Source organism: Schistocerca piceifrons, chromosome X, assembly GCF_021461385.2.
Source record: "Schistocerca piceifrons isolate TAMUIC-IGC-003096 chromosome X, iqSchPice1.1, whole genome shotgun sequence".
Classification (NCBI taxonomy): domain Eukaryota; kingdom Metazoa; phylum Arthropoda; class Insecta; order Orthoptera; family Acrididae; genus Schistocerca; species Schistocerca piceifrons.
The window spans coordinates 126793363-126805475 of record NC_060149.1 but is presented as its reverse complement, the minus strand read 5'-3'; the positions used below and the strand labels follow the sequence as shown (position 1 = coordinate 126805475).

The following is a 12113-nucleotide window of genomic DNA, read 5'->3' as shown; positions in this document are numbered from 1 at the left end:
ACAAAAAATATTAAATGAAGTTATTCAGAAAAAATATTTTGAACTTTGTCATCTTTCTAATTGCACACTGTAGAATCGACATGAATAACATTATTTCTTATAGGCTGGACATTTAAACTTAAAAGTGTGAAGTTTTGTTCATAGTATATAACCTCCCAGGTTCAAGGCTAATAACTTAATGCACTTACAGCACCTCTATCTTCCCTATCCACTTACATCTTCCAGGCAGTGGGCTATTCCCTGCTATATATATGTAGGAATATCAAGGTCACTGATACTGAAACATGTTTGCTGTTAAACAATGTGTCATTTTAATTGGGTAAGAGATGTGTTTCTGTTTCCAAGTTAATCACAAATATGTACAACATTTGCTACAGCTGACTACCCACTATACCTATTGCTACTTGCTGATACCATTTTACTACCCATCTCAAGGAAACAGAGTATCTCTCCATTCAATTTTCTAAATCCATAAGCAATCTGCAACTAATGTACTCCACGCAGAGCTAATGGCAAATGCACTCAGATGAAATAAATCATATGGTTACACATTGACCTCATGTGATCTAAACAGCTGGAAGGTAATTTCAATGGCCCCAGGAGACCAATGTGTCACTACAGTTTCAGTATAACAACTTGGAAACAGTTGTTCGTGAGAGAAAATGAATATGTAAATTTCTGTTTGATATGCAGTACTTTTACACATATAAAAAGAAATAAAAGTTGACGTGAATGATAAGTTTTGGACTATATATGTGGCACTGAAGCTAATGTATTTGGGTTCACATAAAAGTGAATATGCTGTTTATCTTCCGGTACACTATCTGGAAATGGAATAGGATAAGGTCCTAATGAATGGGGTATACTATGTACCCTCTGGAACACACATGTACAGTTTCATCATCTTGAGACATAGCTATTTGAAAACCACAGCAAAAGACAGTAAACTACAACATATCACTGTGTCCTCTCTTGAGTGCTTAGGTCCAAGGCTAAGGATTTTTTGGTGCCTAAAAGAAAGGGTTTAATAGAGATCTAAGCTCTTTTCAGGACAAAAATTTCAAAAAATGAATTTTCCTCATAGATTAAAATTGTGTGCCACATCTCTGATTTCCATGGCACACACTCCTTCATTTGAGAACTGTTCACTGAAGGCAACAATCCATATTCAAGCACTACTATCACACAGTTTTAATCAGTGGGAAAGGTTTATTTCACCGCACACTTCATGTGAGGATAAAAGTTTCCTTTTGCAATTTGATGGAAAACACATGTCACAATTAGTCATAAAGGTCCAAAACCTGCATGGATGGAATCCATGAAAGAAGATATTATCCCAACATACTGCTTAGACATGCTCTGCAGACTGTCTGTTCAGAAAGTCACATTTGGCATTGAACAGTACTGAAACTGTGTAAGAAAAGAATGAATAGTGTGAATGAAAAATAAAATCAACTGAAGAAAATATCATACAAAAAGAGTGATTCAATTAGGGCTACAGTAAGATGAAGAGGACTTGCAAACAAATCAGAGTAAAAAAGGAATGAGAGAAAGGGAGTAGCATAGATTACTTACTTCATTTAATACTATTTGGCTCTACAGCCACACTGTTTATAAATATATTTTGTAGCTACATTTTCCATAACTACTTGGACATTTATTACAATGTGACAAGTTTCAAGAACACTTGTCTCATTTGGAAATTTACCTCACTCCAGTAATTTTTTGTCCCAGTAATGTTACTGTCTGTCTGCTAACTTACATGTACTTAATCCGACCACTGCTCAATAAACATCAAACGTATTCCATGAGGTGTCAGTCTGCTGAATTCTGATTAACTCCATTAAATTCTGGTATTATGACAAGAATTCAGAGACTGCAAAAGTTAACTTTTAAGTATCTTGGAAAGCAATAACACAATATACTTACTGAACATAGAATGGAAGAAATGGTGCAATCAGTTTGACAAAAAGAGCTGGCAATATATCAGCTAATAAAATAGCTGCTGTTGAAATCTCGTTGCAATCACGAGACTGACTGACATCTGAAGACGTAGCATTTGATGGCTCTTGCACCTGTAAGATTAAGATGCAATATAAGCCACGTGTAATACGTGAAACACAGATCCTGTGCTAATGCTAAGGTGTATACATATATTACTGAGAGGTGTAAAATCATTAAATAATGACTCTTTCAATGTAATTCTCTTGACAATATTTGGAATGTCAAAGACGACAACAAAATTAAGTCAGACCCAAGTATACTGCCACCAGAAAAGGGACCAGGGACCAGAACTTCCATGGTTAGGCAGATTGCAGCCAGCAGATTTTAGCTGAAAAACTGGTCTTCAGCAGGTTACAATGTCCACTGATGATGCCTGCACATTGTGACTTTGGCTACACTAATTACTCTAGTAATTTAACTTAGGACCATGGGTTTTAATTTTAATGTTGACTGTGCCTTACTCTGGCATGTTATAGTAATTTTATGCTTCTGAAGAAGGCTAGATTAATTTAGCCAAAACCTGGTAAAGACCAGAAAATTTGTGCAACTGAGGCTGATTCCTCAAAATATTAGTCTATCACAGATACTGACGGGGCTACAATATGCTAAAACTTCTTACATCCATTTTCAATACCTTTCCTACGACCATTTGTCTGTTTGTTTAAAAATTAGACTATTATAAAAAGAAATCTTTTGAAAGAATGTGTAACCCAGAAAAGCCAACAATTGCACAATTTGTAGCGAATTGAGGTTTAAAGTATTACCTGCACATGTCTAAATAAAAAATAAAGAAAGACAATTGACTCCAGTTAGATTCAAATGCTCATCCTTTACATTCATAAACTGTCAGCCTATCCACTAGCCATTGAAACAGATGTGAGACACTCATCCTTGTAGTATTTCTACTGATGTGGAGGTTCTTACACTTCAACTGTTTCTACATGCTCAAATAATGATTTTCATATGAAATTATATGATGAGTTAAACTGCAATGAATCTCAACATATACTGTATCCGGAATATCATATTGCTTTTACTTGATGATGTAAGCAGGAAGCTGAAGTTCGCAGATCAGCACAGTTGTGAACAAGGCACTTCTGAACTTCGACTCTAAATTATTCATGCCGGGGAATCGTTTTGCCTCTCATTGTACATATCTAGCAAGTGCTTGGTAAATTATTCTTCTAAACTTCAGTTATGGTTATTCTACATACTCCTGCCTATAGTGAAATTTTTCACATTTCTCCTGTAGATATGGTGCTACTCATTCTTTATCTAGTTCACTTGTATGATTTCAATGGGTCTCCACAAGACAGTTTTCCAACAGTGTTGTTCTGATTTTGGCACACCTCTGTGAGCACCTGGCTAACTTTCTCTTGATGTCTCTGTTGTATTTATATGTTATATTGCAGTTGACACAACTAAAGTCTGATATTTGTCTGGCACAGGTGTCACCTCAGCATATTTTTAATCTTATAATTTCCTTTCCCTGAAATAAAATAACTTTAGTTTCATTAAAATTTTTAAAAGAATTCACTTCTGTGCAGATTGTTCCTTTATTTTGAAATAAATACTTTATTTCATTATTAGCAATTAGTTATTTTTTGCCCCTTGGGGATTCTCAAGTTACATCAGAATAAAAATAATTGTTTGTATGAAATAATGTTGCCTACAGCTGTCATTTCTTTCTTTACTCATCTATGACTGTACAATTGCGATCTTACATCGTTAGCAAGCATCTCATTAAACCCAAGTACCACACTTCATTGTACAAGGAATTAGTTAAAAGTGATACATAATAATAAGTCATTAATAAAACTTACTTTATAAACCATTAATTGATTGTCCATTATGCCATATAAGTCTCTGGATCTGTATATATATTTAAATAGCAACCACTGCCACTGTCTTTCAGAATGCTCATGGTGCAGTTGTCATAAAATTCATATTGCTAGCACCATTAGTGTGGGTGCAAATCTCAGTTTTCAAAATTACATATAGTTCATGTACCATTGCACTCAGAATACATATTATGACCATACCATGTTCACTCTGGGCATGGGACTATGGAAACACTGTTGCAAAGATGTTATGCTAAAGTATACACAGCCATGCAAAGACAATGTACATAGATGATGCAAATGGGTTTTTTCTTTTAATTAATTAGATAGTACTGTCATGTTACACAGATCATCTACATCTACATTTATACTCTCCAACCCACCTTGCAATGTTTAACGGAGGACAATCTGTGAACCATTGTTACTTCCACCCTTCCCTGTTCCATTTGCAAATGGTTCACAGGAAGAGCAATTGCTGGTAAGTCTCTGTGTCGACTCTAATCTCTCTAATTTCACCCTCATGGTCTTTTCACAACATATACATAGGAAGAAGAAATATAATCATTGACTCTTCTATGAAAGTACACTCTCAGAAATTTAATCTAATTTCACCCTCATGGTCTTTTCATAACATATACGTAGGGAGAAGCAATATGAACATTGACTCTTCTATGAAAGTACACGCTCAGAAATTTAACAGTATACCACACCATGATGCGGAAAGCCCCTCTTACAGCGTCTGCCACTGGAATTGGCTGAGCATCTCTTTCACACTTTCACACTTGCCAAATGAACCTATAACCAAATTTTCTCTTCTTCTTTACATTTTCTCCATTTTGTCTATCAATCCTATCTGGTATGGATCCCAGACTGATGAGAAATATTGAAGTATTGGTTGAACGAGGGTCTTGTAAGTTACCCCCTTTGTAGATGTTCTGTACTTCCTGAAGATTCTTCCAATGAATCTCAGTCTGGCATCTGCCTGGACTGTCATTAGTTTTATGTGGTCGTTCCATTTTAAATTACTCCATATGCATACACCAAGCAGTTTATGGATGTGATTGTTTCATGTGATTGTTCCACAATCATGTATTCATACAATAATGATCTTTCTGCCTAATCATGCACAACACATTACATTTGCTTGTGTTGAGCGTCAACCACCAATCCATGCACCAATCATCAATCCTCTGCAGGTCTTCCTGCATTTTGCTACAATTTTCTAGTATTGCAACTGTTTTTATACAACAACATAACCTGCAAAAAGCCTTAGGGAGCTTCTAATGTTGTCTACTATGTCACTTACAAGTATTGTGAATGTAATGAACTTATAAAACTCCCTTAGGGTATGCCTAAAGTCACTTTTACATCTGATGACTCCTCTCCATTGAGAATGACACACTGAGTTCTGTTTACAAGAAACTCTTCAGTCCAATCACAAAGCTGATCTGATATTTTGTACGCTCATATTTTGTTCATTAGGTGGCAACTGAATACCCTATGAAAGTCAAGCAACAAGGAATCTACTGCCTTCTGGGTCTCGTGGATAAACAGAGCAAGCTGGTTTCACACAATTGTTGTTTTTGGAACCCATGTTGATTCCTACGCAGGACATATTTGATCTCCAGAAATGTCATAATATTGGGCAGGAGACACCCATTTGGAGAGAAAACAATGAATTATTGTAAAATTGTAATTTTTTAAATTCAGCTTCTGTACTCTGAATTGCTTGCTGTCCACAGTCCCAGCACATGATGCTAATCGTGATTCATATGGTGTGGATTGCTGACAGACTGATGCCTTGGTAGGGCGTCAGTTGCATTCTTGGACCAACAGAGCTACAGGGATGAATCATGTGGGGTCTCAGGTGTGGGTGAGACATTTCACTCTCTTCGTTTCTGCCTTCCAATCTGCTAACATGTTCCTCTCCACTGGAGTGGCCTCCTCCAAATGAATGGTGACTGCTCTGGGTGCACTGTCTGTACACCTTTATAGTGAATAAAGACCCACTAGGGTTTCTACCAGGTTTTTACTCATTGTGTCCTATCAAGCAACTATCCCGAATCTCCACTTAATGATCCATCCCTGCCCATCCTGCATAATGTGCGAGTATAAAACATTTTCCAAATTCTAAAACTGACCAACATCAGAGATATGGGCCTATCGTTTTGTGCACATGTCTAATGACCCTGTTTGGAAAAGGCAATAACCTGTACTGTTTTCCAATAATCAGAAACACTTCAGTCCTCCAGAGACCTATGGTACACTGCAGCTAAGAAGAGGGGAAAGTTCTTTTGCATTCTCTATGTTGAATGGTACTGGCATCCCATCAGGTCCAGTGATCTCTCCTCTGCTGGCCAATTTCAGTCGCTTTCCTATACCATGGTCATTTATTTTGATATCAGCCTTTTCGTCATTTGTGTGATGATTTAAAAAAGGTACTACAGTGTGATCTTCCTCTGTGAAGCAGGTTTTGAAAAAGAATTTAGTATTTCAGCCTTTTCTGAGTCTTCCTCTGTTTCACTGACAATATGTTCACAGAGTGTCTGGACAGATGGCTTCAATCAATTTACATCTACATCTCCATCATACTCCGCAAACCACCTAATGTTGTGTGGCGGAGAGTACTTTTGGTACCACTATCTTATCCCTCCAACCCTGTTCCACTCACGAATAGTGTGTGGGAAGAATGATTGTCAGTAACCCTCTGTATTGCCTCTAATGTCTCATCTGTAACATCTGCCAGTGGAGTTTATTTAGCATCTCCGTAATGCTCCCTCGCCAGCTAAATGATCCCGTGACGAAACATGCTGCTCTTTGTTGGATCTTCTCTGTCTCCTCTACCAGCCCTACCTGATAGGGATCCCAGATAGATGAACAATACTCAAGAATTGGGCAAATAAGCGCCTTATAAGCCACTTCTTTCGTGGATGAGTTACATTTCCATAAGATTCTTCCGATGAACCTGAGTCTGGTGTCTGCTTTTCCCACTATCTGTTTTGTATGGTCATTCCACTTAAGATCACTTTGGATAGTTATGTCTAGATATTTTACAGCAGACACTGTCTCCCGCTGTTTGTCATCAATAATGTGGTTATACAGAAGCAGATTTCTTTTCCTATGTATCCACAATATGTTACATTTATTTACATTCAGGGCCAACTGCCAGAGGCTGCACCATTCATCAATTCTCTGCAGGATGTATTGCAAATTCTTACTATCTTCTGGCGTTGCTATTTTGGTATAAACAATTGTGTCATCTGCGAATAGTCTTAAAGAGCATCCGACGCTTTCTATTAGATCATTTACGTATATCGTAAGCAGCAATGGTCCTATCACACTTCCCTGTGGTACTCTGGATGTTACCTTTGCCTTTGTCAATTTAGTTCTGTTAAGAGAAATGTGTTGAGTTCTGTCTACAAGGAAGTCTTGAATCCAATCACAGGTCTGCTCCGATACTCCATAAGCTAATATTTTTTTGATTAAACAGCAATGCGGGATGGTGTCAAATGCCTTACTGAAACCAAGGAACGTGGCATCAACCTGAGGGCAGTTGTCCATGCACCGTGGATCTCACTGAGGAACAGAGCAAGCTGAGTTTCACAGGATCTCTGTTTGCAGAATCCATGTTGATTTTGACAGAGGAGACGTTCATTTCCCAAGAAAGTCATAATTCTTGAGCATAAAACATGTTCCATAATTCTACAACAGATTGATGTGAACGATATAGGTCTATAATTGTGTGGATTGGTCTTACAGCCTTTCTTAAAAATGGGAATGACCTGCACTTTTTTCAGTCATTTGGTACCTTTTGTTGATCAAGTGATCTATGACAAATTACTGCTAGAAGGGGAGTAAGTTCTTTTGCATAATCTTTATAGAATCTTATAGGTATCTCATCTGGTCCTGAAGCCTTTCCACTACTAAGCAATTGTAGCTGCTTTTCAATTCTGCAATCGGTTATCTCAATGTCTGCCATTTCGATGTTCACACGACAACTGAAAGGAGGGACAGCGTTACAATTTTCCACGGTGAAACAACTTCGGACAACCGAATTCAGTATTTTGGCCTCCTCTTCCATTTTGATGCTGGTGTGGACGCTGAGAGAATGAATAAATGATTTTGACCCACTTACTGATTTTATGTATGACCAAAATCTCTTAGGATTTTTCTCAAGTCAGTTGACAACGTCCTACTTTCAAAATCATTGAATGCTTCTCTCATTGCTCTCCTTACACTCATTTTTGTTTCATTCAGCTTTTGTTTGTCAGCTAGCTTTTCTTTCTCCTGAATCTGTGATGAAGTGCTCTTTGTTTAAGTAGTGCTTTTCTAACATGGCTATTAAACCAGGGTGGATCTTTCCGATCCCTTAAAACCTTATTCAGGACATACTTTACGATACCTCTGAATTTTTTCCATTTGTTCTTTACATCTTTAACATATGACCAAAACTTTGTAGGTTTTTCTGTCAAGTTGGCAGATAGAATTTTACTTTCAAATTCACTGAATGCTTAACGAATGGCTATCCTTAGGCTAATTTTGTCTTCATTTAATTTTTGTTTGCTTGTTAAGGTTTGTATAAACAATAAGCTGCTGTTTGTGCTGCTACTGCTGCTGAGCTCCACTCTGCTCTGAGACTGGAGCTCTACTAGTATTTACATGATAAATCGTAATAATGAGGAATGAGTCATTTTACATTCAAATAATAAATTAGTTTATAAATATGGCTAAGGGTTGATCATTTACAATGTGTTTTTTTTATATTCAGATATGAGTTAATAATTGCTACCAACCCTCTTTATACATTGCAATAACAGAAATTCTTCTACAGAATAGAAGGAATTGTCAAAGAGAAACTTTTTCAGTTTGTTCTCAAATTTCATTTTGACACACACACACACACACACACACACACACACACACGTGCATGTGAGTGAGTATGCGTGTTTGTGTTCATGTTTTCCTACAAGCTTGATAAAGGAAGTACATTCTGAAAGCTAGCAAAATTCTGTACCTTTTGTTTGCATACCTATCAATGATGCTGTGCCCCTGCCCCAGTCAACCAGAACTTTCCAGACATCTTATATCCTTGTGTAACTGATCAAAGATTTTGGTTGCAGCATGTGCACTCCTTTTTGTGCCAAAGGCATCCTTCTTGTCAAATAATGAACACCATTTTTTCTTGTGGTATCATAACTATGTACATCATTATTCCTCTTCATATGCAGTGGATTATTTGCAATAAAATTCATGAGGGAATAACTATACTGGGAAGCAGTAGTCAAAATGCCTAACTCCTTAAAATGATGTCTACAAGACGCACCGTATATTATTCTTACAGCACATTTTTGAGCAATAAAGACTTTCTTTCTTATATATGAGTTACCCCAGAACATCATTCCATGTGGCATTATTGAATGCAAATATGTCAACTTACTGATTTGTGTCTCTGCAAGATCTGCAATGATTCCAAGTACAAATGTGGCCAAACTAAGTTGTTTTAGGAGATACAAATGTGCTTTTTCCAGTTTAAAATTTTTTTGAAGTTTTCAATCTATTTATTATTCCCTCACCATGCATTACACTTATCATTGGCATAGTATCTCTAGATGAACATAATGATTTATATAAAAAATTGAGAGTGAAGCTACTTGCATAAAACCAGTCAATGATACTTTTAATAAAATTGTTTGTCATTTCTTATGTTGCTTTATGTAAGCTTGGATTTATTACAATACTAGTGTCATCGAATTCTGTTTCTTGTACAATAGGCAGAAGATCATTTATATATGTGAGGAACAATTGCAGACCTAAGACTGAGCCTTCTCTCTAGACAGAAGACTCTCCCCTGACTACAGTGGTTGAATTATTAAGGACTTCAGAGTGATAAGATGGGTTAAAAAGACCAAGGTATATAATTTACCAGTCAAGTAACTAAAGTGCAATAAATTGTACTCTTATACGATGGCTATTCAGAAAGTAAGGTCGCATGGAGTGCGAAATGGAAACCACAGTGGAAACCCGATGAAGCTTTGCACAGATGTGTTGGGTAGTGTCTCTAGTATGCCCACTGATTGTGCCATGTCACTCTTTTCAGTTCTGAATGCACAGTGAGCACGTAAAGATGCTTAGAAGAATAGTTTCTCCTGCCAAGTATGAGGGCCTGGTTTGTGCTTTCACCTGATGTCATGCAGCCCACATAACATAAATGTCACACGTTTCCTTCTGCATGACAATTCTTGGCCACACTCTGAAGGGGAAATAAAGATGCTCCTGCAGCATTTTTGATGGGAAGTGTTTGATCACCCACAATAGTGCCCGTAATTGACTCTCCCTGAGTTTCGACTCTGCTCACATGAACTGCTAGCGATGAAGACAATGTTGTGGCACAGACAATGAGCTGCAGACCAGCATCGAGAATTGGCAGGAAGCACAGGCAGCTTCCTTCTATGACAAGGGTATTGGAAAGTTGGTACAGCACTACAACAAATGTCTAAATCAGAGTGGTGACTATGTAGAGAAGTAGCTGGAAGGTGTAGCTAATTGTTGCAAATAAATAAATAAATAAATAATAATTTGATTTTCACAGCAGTTTTCATTTTGTGACTGATCGGACCTTACTTTCCAAATAGGCCTGGTAGTTCTTCTATGAAATCTGTTTCAGATGCAATAGTACTGACTGCTGTCCTGCTGGCCTCAGTGGACTTATACTCATCCACTGCAATATACAATGTTTATATTTGCCACTTTCCATTTCTCTCACCCCACCCTCAACAGTATGGCAACTACTCATAAATAAGCTGTGTCACAAGAACTGTGTGTGTAGAAACACTTAAAATGCAAAAAGACTGATAGCTCAAGTGCTATTTAAATTTCCCAAGCTATTATGCATCTCTATGTGCCATTCAGCAACTAAGTGCCAGTAAAAAGTTTCCTTTCTACTTTTTTGTTTATTGTTTATACCCAGAAGTTTCCACCACAGAAATAGTTTTGTTATAACTTTTATACACAATGCACCAGTTAAAATGTAGTGTATCTTGCTTTTTTTCTGGCCTGAGAGTGCAGCATCAGAAAAAAATCAGTACAAATAAACAGACAGAAAAAGGAAAGAGACAGATTGTTAGGACTTATGCGAGCCAACTGTGGTTACTTACAGTGCTATTAGTATCAAACGTTTTCAGAATATCATGGGCTGCACTCAGCATGACGACATATCCATAATTGTTGCACAATCCAAGTAACCAATATGCAGCCAAGTTTCTCCATTTTGCCTGAACTTGGTGCTGCTGCAGTGGTGCCGAGTCAGAAGTTTGTTCATCCATGGAGAATTTTTTGACTTTAGACTGGGCCACATTTTCAGTACCTGATATTAAAATATAATGGATTAGATCATGAATCAGTTCCAGCATCTAATATTAGAATACAATTTTAATTAGATCAACACAAATAAATCTTTGACACTGTACAGTTTCCTAATTGCACATTGGGCAGTGCTATCAATTATACAACAATTTATGATCATTGCATGACTTAACAGTCTCAAACAAAAACAGCCTGCATGGTGTCTTCCTGGGTATGCTGTCAGTTTCTCATATCTTCTTCACACAATAATTTGACAATGTAACTTATCATCATCATCATCATCATCATCATCATCATTGGGTGTTCCCAAATATAATGAATTGCCCATGAAGCTGCTCTCCCCTTTATGTGCTGAGTACCCCCTCTCATCCATTCCTAGGTGTTCCTGGGACACCTTTGATAGTCTGGGAGTACACAAAAACAGATGGTCTACAGTTCCCTGACTACAGAACTGCAGAAAAAAAAGGGAAGTGGTAATCCGCACAAGGGTGGGCATTACGTTGGCTAATCATTGTGCCAAGAAGTCACAGGGAATTTACACCTGAGAGGACATTTGCATTAACAGCATTGGTAAAACACGAAATCTTAATTACAGACTCTTAATTACTACTAAATAAAATGTTTATTTCTAAGGCTCCTTCCCAATGAAAATCTGTATAGTGTGGGCAATGTGATTTAAAAGGCTTTCTTTCTTAAATGAAACATTACTGCAGCATTTTTTTCCTTTCTTTCTTTCTTTTAAGCAGGCATCAAGTTGGAAATAGCTTCTGCATATACAATATCTATATACAATTTCTTTTTTGTTTAAGCACTTAAAGGTTCTGATTTGGAATCAGTTTTATATAATATCAATTTATAATTGTTTTCTGTTTTTTTTCCCTCTGTTAGCACACAACAGAAGACTGA

At 37.1% G+C, this 12113-nt stretch overlaps 1 protein-coding gene across 16 annotated transcripts in view; it reads right to left on the bottom strand.

Moving 5' to 3' along the window:
- Positions 1–12113, bottom strand: part of LOC124722630 (battenin) — a 237289-nt gene that overhangs the window by 51589 nt on the left and 173587 nt on the right. For all 16 annotated transcript variants that reach the window (XM_047247764.1, XM_047247768.1, XM_047247771.1 and 13 more), the window contains 2 exons: positions 11000–11208; positions 1930–2075 (listed from right to left, as the gene is read on the bottom strand). In XM_047247764.1, coding sequence (XP_047103720.1) covers positions 1930–2075; positions 11000–11208 — 355 coding nt within the window. The remainder of the gene's footprint in view (positions 1–1929; positions 2076–10999; positions 11209–12113) is intronic.